Source organism: Monodelphis domestica, chromosome 5, assembly GCF_027887165.1.
Source record: "Monodelphis domestica isolate mMonDom1 chromosome 5, mMonDom1.pri, whole genome shotgun sequence".
NCBI lineage: Eukaryota > Metazoa > Chordata > Mammalia > Didelphimorphia > Didelphidae > Monodelphis > Monodelphis domestica.
In genome coordinates, this window is record NC_077231.1 from 178,390,491 (window position 1) to 178,405,238 (window position 14,748).

Sequence of the window (14,748 nt, forward strand, 5' to 3'; positions counted from 1 at the left end):
GTGGAGGTCTTCTCCTGACCAGTGATTTCCTTTTAGGTAAGCATCAGCCACCATGTTTGTTTTCATTTCCCTCAAGGACCATATCACTACTACAGCTTTCCTCTCAGCCTCCCACCTGTAGTTCTGGATTGATGAACCACAACTGAATCATGTCTGCCATTGCTCTTGGATGGGTTGTGTCAGTGTAATTCTCTGTAAACCTACTCCCCAGCCTGGTGACCTGCAGCCCCTTTCCTTGCCACTATTCCTTTATATGTGTTCTCTCTCCCTTCAGAAAGTAGACTCCTTGAGGGCAGGGACTGTCTTCATGTTGTATTTGTAGCCCCAGCACATAGCACAATTATAAGTGCTTAATAAAAGCTTTTTCTTTATTCCTCTATCCATTTGTTCACTTGTTACACAAGGAAAAGGGGATATGACACATTCTCTGTTCCAAAATAATTTGGTTTTACAGCCATTATTAGTTGTGTCTGACTCTTCCTTACCCTATTTGGGGTTTTCTTGGGAAAGATACCAGAGTGGTTTGCCATTTCCTTCTCCAGCTCATTTTCCAGATAAAGAAACTGAGGCAAACAAGATTAAGTGGCTTGCCCAATAAGTTTCCAAGGCCAGATTTGAATTCTGGAAGAAGAGTCTTAACTGATCCCAGATCTGGCACTATCCACTGCACCATCTAGCTGCCATGGGAAATTAATTCCTGTTCATTTTAAAGGTGTATTGGTTCCTTTCCTCTATGACCCTGAACAAAACATCTCAGTTTTCTCATCTATAAAATGAAGGGGTTAAACTAGATGGTGTCCACGATTCCTTCCTTCCCTAAATGTATTGTGCTATAAATCTTCCTTCCCAAAGCAACCAACTTTCTTCCATCTACATAGGATTTCACTCTCTCTTTTGGCACAGAATTGATTAATGGAGATGATAGAAGAGCATTAAAATAAGGGAATCACCTGTTTTGTGGTCAGGTGCTTTTCCTAGCTATTCTGGACTGTAATTGGTTGATTAATTTTTGTATCACCAGTGATTTAAAAAAAACAAACTAAGGTGAATTTTTTCCTATTTTGGAAAATGTTGCGTGTGTTGTAAAGGCTAAAAGAAAAAATAGTATGTCATCATTCTACCTACCTCATAGGATCAAAATAAACAGCTTAATGTACTCTATATTGTAAGCTATTTATGATTATTGTGTGACCTCTTATCTTTGGAAACAGATCACAGGAAATGCATTTGCCGGCTCACTACTGGGAGTCATATTTTTCTCTCAACTAGATTAGAGAGGTCCCTTCAAGTAAAGAGCTTTGGAATAAGAGGAGCCATTGCCCTCCATCTCCATTAATAATAAGACACTGATTCTTTTGACCATTGCTATTGTATAAGTAAATTCTGGAATCACATATGCAAGGACAGGTATTTTGATAGGTGCGATGGATCATGAAAATGTAATTCCTGCGTTTTATTGGATAAACATTTCTTACCTAAGAATTTTGTCCCATCCAGTGTGAATCAATGTGGTCTACCTGGAAGTAGCTAAAACCTAACTAAGAAAAACTTTACTGAATAAATCAACTGGCATAAAGTATTAGTCATCCATGTTTCTCTCTAAGACACAAAGTTCTTTTGCAGAAGTCTCATTCATTGTCAGATGCTAATTTAATAGGTCTGATCCACCCTTATTCTGTAGAAGTCTATCATCCATTCATTTGTACTTTTTAGGGGGGGGGGAACTCCTTTTTTAGAATCAATACTAAGTATCAGTTCCAAGGCAAAAGAGGGGTAAGGGCTAGGTAGTCAGTAGGGGTTAAGTGACTTACCTGGAGTCACAGCCAGAAAGTGTGTCTGAGACCAGATTTGAATCTGTCTCCAGGTCTGGCTTTCTATCCACTGAGCCAACTAGCTGCCTCTATATTTAATACACTTTTAAAAGTACCTACTATGTACAGTGAATTGTTGGAGGGACAATGTGCTGAGGAAGGGGGATAAGTTTAAATGAGACATAGTTCCTGCCCTCAAAGTGATAATCTATGAAGAGTCATCTGCAGACAGGCATTTGGGGTGGGTGAATGAGAGGAGCAAGAGAACCTATTTGGCCAAAATTTTTTAGTTCAGACCTATGATTTCATCGTTTTAGCGTACTCACAGTCAGGAAACTCTTATCTACCCAGATATAATTATTATCCAATTTAGTCTTCGAGAATTTCCTGGGACACTGAGAACTAAAGAAACTTATTCTTGGTCACTCAGACTATATTACCAAAGACAAAATTTGAACCTCTGAAGCTGTCTCTATCATATCATCCTCTCAAAATTATCCTTGAAAATCCTTTAAAAAGAGAGAGACAGAGACAGAGAGAGAACAAAAGAGAAAGAGAAAGAATATCTTTAAAGAGATATAATAGCAAAAACAGTTGAGTTCTCCTTTGACCAAAAAAAAAAAATCATTTGTTTCAGAGGACAGAAGACCCCAATATAATTGATTTGGGAAAAAAGTTAAACGAAAATTTTATTTTTGTATGGCACCTACCTAAGTTACATCAGCTAAACTATGATCTGTAGAAAGCAGGGAACCAGTGCTTCTGCTCAAAAGGAAGAAAACAGAAACAGATAAAGATAACTTCTAGAAAGACTGATGAAAAATGGGGCTTAAAAGGGCTTCACATAGAATGTTTATATTAACTCACAACACCACCTAACTGTGTCTAACTACAACATCTTTGTTGCTTGATAAACATTTACTGATTCAAATTGAAATTGAATTTCTTCATCCTGTTCTACCAGAAAGCTAGAGAGGAGCCAAGAGAGTCATAGAGAACTCAACAGAGATCTTGCTAAGCTGCCTAGGAAGGTGATAAAGACCAGCTAAAATGACCTCTTTTTGTTAGCTCTATAAATCTAAGCAGACTGAATAAACTCAGTGGGAATGATGAAGAAGAGACTCTGGAATCACAATCAGAAGGGCAAGAGTGCATGCATGGTTCACAGGAACTGACACTATTGAAGGAACTGCAAATCCATAGCAGTTAGGTGGATGGAGCAGTAGACCTGGGCTCAAAAAGACTTCAGTCTTTCTGGGAGTCACTTAATTTCTATGTGCCTCAGTTTCCTCCAATACAAAATAGGGGCAGTAAAAATACATATTTTCCAGGGTGATTATAAAGATATGAGTTATTTATAAAGCATTTTACAAACGTTAAAGCTCTATGTAAATACTAGCTGTTATTCCTGTTAACATCTCTAGCCCATCATCCATTGAAATGGTGGGAATCCCCCTACACTATTAAAATTATTTCTCTTTCTTTCTCAGAAAGGGTCTAGTTTCTATCTCTTCAGCAGTGTTTGCCAAGGCTTCATCTCTAACTATATGCTGTTGGACACATTATTAGTAAGCTATTCATTGCTCCTGAAGTCTGAAAGAGGGGGAAATTAAGATTAATCTAATTCCAGAGTTTATTGTCTATGGAAACACTGTTTTGCCTCCAGGGTATGAAGGTACCTCAGCTCCCTCTGATGCCAGGCATTTCCTTCTGGTTGCCTGGTTACTAAATACTCTCTAGTCAGCCAGAGGGTAGCAGACCTGGACTTCTCACCAGTCCCTGCTGCCTGCCTCTCCCCACACAAAGCCCCATTTCCTGGCTTCCACCCTGGTGTCCCGTGCTCCCATCTAGTCTCCCCCATCTTTCAAGTGGACAGTTGCTGGAGCCACGATGTCGCTAGCAAGATGGAAAAATCTCCACTCCACACAGTGCACATCTTCTAATCATGATGCATGATTATTCATCAAGCAATAGATAGGCATAAATCAACATAGAAACCTGTCAGCTGGGTGGTCCATTCCGCATGCACAGGCACTCCTGCCTGGTACAAGGGCTTTCCCATTTGTCTCATGGCAAATAAGTGCAATCAGGAAGCGAACTGCAGGTGCAAGCAGGAAGCAGCTTAAAGGACCTGCCTGGCATCTGCGTCCTTCCCTTGACTTCATGACCCTCCTCCCTGGGTCACAATTGGGCCTTACAACCCTAACTCAGCACTAAGCAGCCTTCCCCCTCCAGGTGCGCCCCTGGGATTGCTGCCATTGGACAGCTGCCAACAAAAACCCTTGGACAGCTGCCCAAGCAAATGGGCTTCCCCAATGCAAGCCAGCAAGCACAGCCTGGGAGGTTTGAGCCAGGCATGCTCTATGCCCTTCATTTCAGTTGAGAGAAAGCTCTATAAAATAAAAAGTCCCCTCTCTCATTCACTCAGTCTCTCCCCTATCCCCTTTTATTGCCAGAACAACTATCTTTAGGGTTGTTTTAATGCACGAGGTGAAAAAAATCATCAATCCTAAAATTCTATTAAGCTTTTCTTCTTTCTTTTTTTTCTCCCCCAGACAGTAGGGATTGTATCTTGGAACCTCTCTCCCTGCCAGAAAGTCCAGGTGGCATCACCACTTTAGAAGGTTCCCCATCTGTGCCTTGTATCTTCTGCGAAGAACATTTTCTTGAACAAGACAAACTTCTGAAGCACATGATTATTGAGCACAAGATTGTCATAGCTGATGTCAAGCTGGTGGCTGATTTCCGAAGGTACATTTCCTTTCGTTTCTTGGAGGAGTAAAATAGATTCTCTTTGGAGGAAAAAGCCTCCACACTCTGCACGTGCATGTATCTGTGGACGTATAGTGATGTCAACTGAAAAGAGCCAAGGCAAATGGCAGCCCTTCCCTTGGAGGTTTCCAGTCGTTGGGCATTTTGTTTTCCTTGTACTCCATTGCTTACTAGCGTGTATGTGTGTTTGTTTGTATTGCTGACTATGTATCACTCTCTGATAACCCTGAAAATGAGGTCACTTGCCCACCAGCTGGTAATATTCCCTGTCACACTCTTTACACATGTTGCTATTTGAAGCCATCTGTCTGCTGGAGTCCGTCTTCCTGTCGGAGCTCTTTCTGAGCCTCTTGGCTGGACGGATGGTGTATATTTCCCAGTACAGACCATCTCTGTCTTAGCAGCACTCCACTTATGAATAACTCAAGATTCCTGTCTCCATTATGACAGGTTGCCTTACCCTGATGAGGAGTAAAATGGGCTTTTGTATATTGCCCCCAGAATGCTTACTGCCATTAAAACGCTTTATTGGAAAAGTAGGTTTTTGAGAACCAATCAAATGACTCAGAAATATCAGGATGCCATTTGTCCTGAAGATAGGAACTACCTGCATAGCCAAAGGTGCTGTTCTCTAGCCTTTGGTTTTGTCCTTTTAATTATTAAACCCCGTTTCTAATCCTGCTTTCAGAGTGGGCAACAAATGTTTATTGGGAATCTTCTGGGTAGATGGCATTTTATGAAAAATTATGATCTTTACTCCTTATTTGTCAGCATCTTACTCTCATTTTCTCTGTCTCCATGTTTCTTGTTATCTTTGCATCTGCATCTTTTTCTGTCTGTATCTTTGAATCTCTGTTTCTGTCTGGTCTTGGTTTCCATCTCTCTCCTCCTAGACTTCCTTCTCTCCCCATCTCTCCTCTCCTTTACAGTTAAGTATAGAAACATAGCACACATTCCAGTCATTTCCTCGTGTATGTATGCTGTCTAGATCTTTGTAATCAAACTTAAAACCTTTGTTATTTGGGAGCTTCCATTTCAAGGTAAAGGGTCAGATTAGCTGCATTAATAACATAACAGGTAATACTTTAGAAAACTATCAGGTAACTATGCCATTCTTTTATAATCCTTAATGACAGCTTTTCTATTTGTGTAAAATTATTTCTGTCTTCTAATTTCTTCTGTCCTGCTGATATTAAATTCCATTGGGATTTGCAGAAACAGAGATCATCTAACACTGATGGTCAGTTAAGTGATACAATATTTTTTTCTTCTCTTTCCTCCTAAAAATTCATAACCTAAGGTCTTAATCAAGTTTGCATTTTTCCCCCAATGTCTACAATATAGTAGTTAAGAAACTGGATCTATTCTTATCTATTTCCCTAATTCTTTGTCAGGATTATTGATCTTTTTTATCAATAGGGGGCAGAGGGGAGGTAGATAATCATATATGAATTATTTACTAGGGCTCCATGCTTAAGAGTCTAGAAATAACTGTTGGGATCAATCACCCACAAGATGCAGCCACTCAAAAAAATGAAAACAAAAGTAGAATCGGAAATTTAAATAGACAGTGCTTAATTTTAATAGGAAATTTTAATGATCTGATTTGTTATGGCTACATTGCTGACCAGTTGATATCTTCCTTGATTTGGATGCCAAAGTTCTCCACATTGCCAGTCTTTTTAATTAAGTGAAAAGATCAGCAAAGAGAGACACACCTAATTCAAATCTAAAAGGAATGGTTCCGTATCATCTGTAATCATCTCTTTCTTTATCCATATTCCATTTTAAAGAAATTTTCTAGTCTTTTGCACACATATAGCTTATATCAAATTACTCACCTTCTCAATGAGTGGGAGAGAGGAAAGAGGGAGGGAGAGAATTTAAAACTCAATTTTTTTAATGAGTGTGTTTTTACATATAATTGGAAAAAAATTTTTAAGGAAAAAAAGGAAATTTTCTAGTCTCCTTTGATCAATGCCTGCAGTATAATAGGTATATAGGGACGCAATTTTGTCATTATTGGGAGTCCCTTTTAATTTGGACTCCATTCCCACTATTTATATTTATGTACTATAAGTTAATCTTTATGTACCCCTACTGAGTAGTCAAATGCTTCTTGGACACTTTGAACAGAGAGCAAATTACTTTCCTTTTTGCGATAACCTGGGCATTTTCTTAAAACCAAAAAAATAGATATTCAAGCAATAAGACCAGTTTTCACTTAGAATTCAGATACAGGATGAGCCACATGCAGAGATACCTAAGTAGAGAAGCTGACATTTCTATGTACTTATTAGAAGACAAAGAGTAGATAAGTAGATGAACTTATTCTAACTCTAAGAAAGAAAATACCTGTATTTAACACAAGCACTCTAAACTCAGCACTTGACCTCATAGGTCCTGCTAATAGAGAAAATCTCAGAGAAGTTTGAGTGTGTTAGCCATCCTAGTTGTTTTGCTTGCAGAAATGATATTGTTTCCAACAGACAAAACACAAAGCTTCCTGCGGTATGCTGCTGTATATTGCTACTCCTCTCATTCACAGCTACTTAATTTAACAGCCATGCTTCAGTGCACAGACAATAGCATTGATAGAAGATGGACTTGTATTAGTCTTGGCAAGTCAGTAAAAGATGCTCCCACATCCTAGAATGCCAGAGCTAGAAATTAACTCAGAGATCTAGTCTAGTTTTATTGTTTTATAGACAAGGAAATGGAAGCCTTCATAGGTTCAAGTGTCTTGGGTCTCAAATCTCATAATTTGTGGCAGAGCCAAGACTATTGCCTAGGTTTTTTGACTTAGAGAAGGTCTTCCATATCCCTGCACTTTTGTTGTTGTTCAAGCCTTTCAGTAACATCCAACTTTTCCTGACCCCTTTTGGGGGATTTTCTTGACAGAGATACTGGAGTGGTCTGCTATTTTATTCACCATCTCATTTTACAAATGAGGAAACTGAGGCCAACAGGGTTAAGTGACTTACCCAAGTAATCCTGTTAGTAAATGTCTGAGGTCAGAACTCCCAGTAATCCATCCACAGCTCTTTCTCTAACAATATGTCTCATATGTTGAACTTCCCCCTTTTTAAAGTCCTTGGTACTGACCTGCTTGTTTTTTTTTTTTTCTGGATCTTCTGGTGAAAGGTGGAGATTCTTATAGTTATGGTTAAGACAATTTAAGGTTTTCTGTTCAGGAATTGTCAGCCACAGTGTTGGCTCCTAGTAACCCATTTCAAAGAAGGAAGGTGAATTAGTGGCAAATGTTTTTTGTTAATGAATTTAATAATAATTTTTTAAATAATAGATTTTTAAAACAATCCTTCCCTTTTATAATAATACTGAGGCTGTCAAATTTCCTTTGGCTATCAATGTGATAGTACCTTGGCAAAGACAGGTAAAATCACCAAAAAAAATTTTTGTGGTTAAGAAACCAAACTGTGTTCTACATTTAACTGACTTATCCAGCAATAATGTCACATGGTGAAACCATGTTTTTCAGTTAACTAATCTTGTACAATATGAAAATAGTTTGTTTATATTCCTTGACCAGCTCTGAAAATAGGTACCCATGTATCTTGGTATTTATCTTTTTTTAATTATTATTTAAAATTTGTTTTAGCCAAGATCTCACCCTTTTTTCCTATTCCATTTTCCAATTGAGAACATAAGGGGGGAAATTATAAACACGTAGCATCAACAAAATAAATTTTCACATTGGCCATGTCTAAAATAAGTCTCATTCTATATTCTCAAACCCTTTACCTATCGGGTAATAAGGCTCATATTTCATCATGAGCCCTATCCAATTCTGTTAGTCATGATGCTGATATGAGCTCATCACAAATGTATTCTATCTTGTTTACATGCCATAACTTACTCATCCCTTCCCCAGTTTATGGGCATCCCCTCAGATTACTGCTACATCAAAAAGCAAAAAGGAATAATATTATTTTCGCCATCTGGGGAGTGAGGTAAGCAATACTTTCCCTTAATTTGGGAATCTAATTCTTCCACTAATTTGGCTTCCCTCTTATTTCCCCATTTGCCCTTCTCTCCCTTTCCCTTTTTGGTATGTTGGATTCAGCCATATCAGCCAGCCAGAAAGCTCTGTGGTTCAGAGTGGCAGAAATATAGGCTCTTCAGCTTGTGATTTATTCCTTAGTTGATGCTCTCACTAAGCCTCTGCCCTCCTCCTGGGAGTCTGAGCTACTGCTTCTGAGGGCTTCTGAACTTCATCCTTTCTTAGTACCACACACAAACTCCCTGCCAGAAACACCAGTCCCCTGAGCAAGACTTTTCAGTCTGCCCTGCATCTATAACCCAAAACCAGACAGTGGACAACAGAGTTATCAGTTGATTTCTATCCCTGTTGCCGTGCCCCATTGTGAATCTGGGAGTGTCCCAGGACACTTCTGCAACCTCCTCTTGCCCTGGTGCACAGTCTTTCCCTGAATGTTAGAGGGCTTCACATATTTCTGACCCATTGAGTCCCCTGAGTCCTCCTGCTCTGTCTCCCTAGTCCAAGCTCAGTTGGAAAAATGACTATCCCTTTTTGGATTTCCCCATCAGAATTTGAGATGATGCATTTTATAGATCTTTTGAGGGAAGTTTGTGGAGGGCAACCCATGGCCCCTTTCCCTACTCCTCTGCCATCTTGTTCTCTGGTCCTCACTCTAGTGTATTTTTATAAGTCTTTAGAGACCTGTCACAAATTGGTCAGAGAAGTGGTGTTAGAGGTAGGAAGGTTTTAGTGGAACCTTCTTTGTGTTCTTCTGATGGTCCCTCCTGCATTTCCTTTATTTTCCCTTCCCTGCTCCCCCTTTTAAGGTATTTCTGGACCTGTGCAATCAGTACTCCAGTTCAGCTTGGATTCTTCTCCCTGTGCTTTGCCCTCCAGGATATTTGTTGAAATGTGGTCTTTGGTCTCTGCTGTAACTGGTGTGAAGATGAAACAGTTCCTGGTCTTTCTGGGAGCAACATTTTGAGCAACATTTTTGTAGTTTTGCCACATTATGCATCCAAAACAAGCCCAAAGTCCAATGTAGCATGTGATGCGCACGCTCAGTTGTCTTGGGTGGTTCTGTTTTTCACGGTTTTAAAGGAGGATTAAACAGGGCTTTCAGGAGGCAGTAATCTTGCTGAGCCTGAGACAGAGAGACCACCAAATATATCACTCATTGGAGAGGCAGGGTGGATGGACAGCACAGTGGATGGAGTGCCAGGCTTAGAGTCAGGAAGATTCATCTTCTTGAGTTCAAATGTGGGCTCAGATACTTACTAACTAAGTGACCTCGGATGAGTCACTTGAACCCTGTTGGCCTCAGTTTCCTCATCTGTAAAATGAACTGGAAAAGAAAATGGCAAGCCATTCCAGTATCTTTGCCAAGAAAAAACCAAATGGGATCACAAAGAATCATATGTAACTTAAAATGACTAAAAAGCTGATTAGGTATCAGGAGGTGTCATTTCCAATTCTTGCCATCCCCATTCAGACATCCAGCTGCTGTGACTGTGGTCATGTCACTTACCCTCTATGAGTCTCAGTATCCTCACCTGTAAAACAGGTATAACAATACTTATACTGCATTACTCAGGGTTATTATGGGTAGAATGCTTTGCAAACCTTACGATACCATATAAATATGTTAATATAATTTCATTTAATGCTTTTAATATTCATTTACTCAGAATCTGTACTGGCACCATTGTTGTCCTGTTGTTGGTTTTGCCTTTCGAATGTAGCATGCCATAGTGGATAGAGGTCTGAGTTTAGAGTGTTCAGATTCTATCCTTGACACTTTCTACCTATGAGATCAGTTCCTTTATTTATAACCAGAACAGCCCAGACTAGATCATTTCTAAGGTCCCTTCTGCGTTCTACTCAGTGATTCTGTGCCCTCTTATAGATCTCTTTCCTGAGTTATCTTTATCCACTAAGCAAGAGATTACAGTTTCTTTGTTCTGCAGAGCTCTTAGCAGAATTGCCATATGCAGATACCTAGTAAATTTTTCAATAGTGGTAATGATTTTGAAATATTCCAACTAGACGGATGATAAAGCTCTCTGACTTTTTGAATTCAACACCCTTTAGGTAACACTTCAAGATATCTGGTCATTGGACATAGGAAAATATTAAGGAAAAAAAGGGGGGGGGGTTAAAATAACAGAAGGCAAATTATTATTAGGATAAAGAAGATACTGTTTGGAAAACTTTGCAAAATATTTTTAAAATATTTTTTAAAACAAGTAACATGCCTTTATCCTTATATCACTACTTATTTTATATTATATATACATATATATTATTTTTGGAATAGTCAATTAGCCAATAAACATTTATTAAGTGTCTTCTATATGCCGAACACTGTTCTAAATGCTTGAGATGCGAAGAGAGGCAAAAAAAACCAATTTGTGCCCTTGGGGAATTCACAATCTGCTCCCCACAACCACAGTGCAAAGTAGGGTCCTAGTTGCTACGGGAAAATATCAAGAACCAAAAACAAATTAATATAATCCATCAGATCTCTCCCATTTTTTATCCTGTCTGCACTCTCTGTTGTGTTTATGTGTGCATTTGTCACAGACATCCGGGCCCACGAGCATCTTTTTGAGTGATACCTATCACCAGTACAGGGTCTGGTCTTTTGTTGTGAGGTTCTCTTTTATCCATCCGCTGTGTGGGTAGCCAGCTTAGCGGCTGCACACAAAGCCAACCTTGCCATTTTCCTTTCTCCCCGGGAAGTCAACTACAATCTTTCCTCATACCATTTGACAAATGAGTTTCCAATTGGCAGCATAAATCTTGTTAGATAAATGGGAAGATGAACAGATCACTGACTCCTGTCATCTTCCCCCTACTCTCCTCAGAAATGGAGGTCTGGATGTTAAGCTTTTAAATTTAGCCAGTGTGCAGCGGCTAACTCTGCTCATTACATTCATCGAGTGAGTTGTAACCCTGTCTATCTTGCTCCCACCATTTGGATCGTCTTTATTTAAGACACAGACTGTACGTGTAGACTCTTATTTTGTTGTTATAAAAAGTAAAATTAACCATCGAATTCTTATTATGTGATTTTCCAGTTTTCTAACTGATAATCACTCAATACTAATTTTGACTGGATAATATGAAATTTAGCCTATTTAATAGATGCTGGGTTATATGTTGACATCACACGTTAGAGATACTGCTTCAGAAAAGCTTTGAATATACCATAGGAATTATCTCACTTGATTATTCTTTGTGTCAGTGAAGATTGAAGTCATCTAGCCTTTGCATGAGTATATCCTAAGAGAAGGTACCCATGACCCCTATAGGCAGTACATTCCACTTTTGGGGAGTTACCATACTTGCTAGAAACCTTAATGTTTGGTGTTGTATCTGGTTTTCTTGGCAAAGATACTGGAGTGTTTGTCATTTCTTTCTCCAGATCATTTTATAAATGAGGAAACTGAGTCAGTCAGTATTCAGAGACTCTCCCAGGGTCACACAGCTAGCTAGTAAGTCTGAGGCTGGATTTGAATTTTAAAAGCCTAAACTTATTATAATTTCCCTCCAGGCTCTGGAACAAAGCAGACCAAGTCTAATCCATGTGAAAGTTATTGTGTCCCCTCAGTTTTCTCAAGAAAAAATATCCCAAGCCACTCCTCACAAGGCATAAACTTAGGCATCTTTATCATCAAAGTTGCCCTCCTATGAAAACTCTCTAGATTATTAATATTCTTCCTTGCATATGGTGGCAAGAAGTGAACAGAGTGCTAAATTAGATCATAGTAATTAACAGAGTAAATTCAATAACATATTCAGTGTCTACTATGTGTAAGGTACTTTGTTAATCATTGAGATTAATCATTGAGTTAATCATTGAGATAAAACAGATCCTGACCTTGAATAATTTCAATCCCAAGGAAGTTGGGTAGTATAAAAAGTTGCCCTTTCCTTTTTGTCCTCTCTTTGCCAATTGTGGTCTATATCTGTGTTTTACAATAAGTGTGGAAATCAAATATGCTTTCTAGTAAATGCCTTATGTTTAATATCTAGTTCCATGTTGTGAATTTTGTAATGTGTACATCAAATTTTGCATTACAGTGTGTAAGTACAAGGCATATGTGTAATCCACCTGAAGTACTTATACAGGTTGGAATGTGATAAGTATAACCTAGAGGTCCTCACAAAAGCCAGTACATTGAATATGAAATGTCAAGAGAGTGGTTGGACACATTCAGGTTTAAATATCCATCAATTCTAGCCTCAGACACTTCCCAGCTATGTGACCCTGAGCAAATCACTTAACCCCTCACTGCCTAACCCTTACTACTCTTCTGCCTTGGAACCAGTTCATAGTATCATTTTTAAGACAGAAGGTCAGGATTTTTTTTTTAAGTTGAGATGTCCAGTGGATATTTGGAGATAAAGGACATAAGTAGAGGGCTCAACTATAGTTTTAAGAGTCATTTACCTAGAACTGATATTTGAAACAATATGAGATAGTGCTCTTCTCAAGGGAGAGAGTGCAGATCAAGAAAGGGGGCATAAAGAATATTGGTGGACACTAGTTTTTATAGGGTCAAGAGGAGGATAATGAATGAGTGGAGACAGAGAAGGGACAATTAAGATAGAAGTGTCACAGAAGCCAAGGAAGGTAGAAGTGGCCAATAAGTATCACATTGCACAATGGTCAGGAGGAATGAGGGCTGAAAAATGGCATTGGATTTAGCAATAAGGAGATCATTTAGTGAACTTGAAGAAAACAGTTTCTGATAAAGAGTAGAAAGAGAAGCCAGTAAAACTGGGTAATTCCTATGCCATTTCATTATAAGTTCATAAAACATTAAATTCAAAATTGGAGGGATAAATGGCACACTATGGCACCATTCTTTTTTCATCATAAACTTCCATACAATTTTCCATCATGAACTAATTTGTTATTTTGTGGTAAATACATATTCTTCTAAAAGCCTATTACTAGAGAGGAAGCAGACTATTGAAACTCCCTTCAACTCCCTGTTTTTGGATTGTTTTAAGGTATGTTTTATACTGGAAGAAAAGATTCACTGAGCAGCCTATCACAGATTTCTGTAGTGTGATAAGAACCAATTCCAAAGCTCCATTTGGTGAGTATGCCACTTGGCTTTTTTTTTATTCATTTAAGTCCAAGAATGCAAAATAATAATCTTGGTATTTTAAATTAGGTTTGTGCTTAATTTTATAATTTTAATTTTATAATAGCTAAAAACCTGAATAGTTTTGCTTGTCTTGCCCCATTTGAAAAGGACTACATTAGAATTTATATATGCTAAGAGAAGTTCTGATAGAGATATTTATTTATAAATATATATATTTTATAATTTATAAAAAATATATATTTTATATTTTATATATATATGAATGTATATATAATATATAATTTATAAAAAAATAAATCTTTTGAGAAAAAAATTAGGAATGCAAATTTTTCATGTATCTTTCTAATCTCTCAACAGAAGAACAAGACAATTATTTTTTATTATGTGATGTTTTACCAGAAGATAGAGTTCTTAGAGAAGAACTACAGAAACAGAGATTGGTAAGAATTCTTTTTAAATTATTGCCATTTGCTTTAGGGAAAAGACCCACAATCTTCACAATGAACAAAATAATAATTTATACAATGATTGAAGTGTTTTGTGTTAAAACTTCAGACAGAAATTTGGTTTATCTTGTTTCCTGGATCATCACTAAAATAACAACATCCTTTACACATTTCAATGTAACTTTAGCTGCCTGACACATGCAAGAGGTTCAGCAGTCATGGAAAAATGCCCCAAGCTAACATTGGGTTGAATTGATTAATCTTTTGGGTCTCCTCCCATTCCCCTAGAATGTTCTGTGCAATAATGCTCTCTTTATTCCAGTCTATGAATTAAGCATATGGCATGATAAATATGGTATCATTTTTAATGTTTAAAGATTACTGTTAGATAGGTTAATTTTAATCCCAGAAAAATTATTTCTTTTGCTACCACAAATAATCTGAGATTCCATAATGTCTTTATGAAAAAAACAGACTCAAGGAAGTATTACCTTTTTTAAAGTTAATTAACCTAAAGTTAATTAACCTAATAAATTAGGAAAAATTAAAAAACTTTGTCAAAATATTTATTCCATTTTCTTTTTAATCCAATAATC

The 14,748-nt window shown here is 37.8% G+C and overlaps 1 protein-coding gene across 2 annotated transcripts in view; it reads left to right on the forward strand.

Annotated features, from left to right (window-relative positions):
* The window catches only part of ZNF277 (zinc finger protein 277), a 170,846-nt gene that overhangs the window by 80,177 nt on the left and 75,921 nt on the right, over positions 1-14,748 (forward strand). For both annotated transcript variants that reach the window (XM_001366319.5, XM_056799557.1), the window contains exons 2-4: positions 4,367-4,562; positions 13,606-13,694; positions 14,064-14,146. In XM_001366319.5, the coding sequence (XP_001366356.2) occupies positions 4,367-4,562; positions 13,606-13,694; positions 14,064-14,146 (368 nt within the window). The remainder of the gene's footprint in view (positions 1-4,366; positions 4,563-13,605; positions 13,695-14,063; positions 14,147-14,748) is intronic.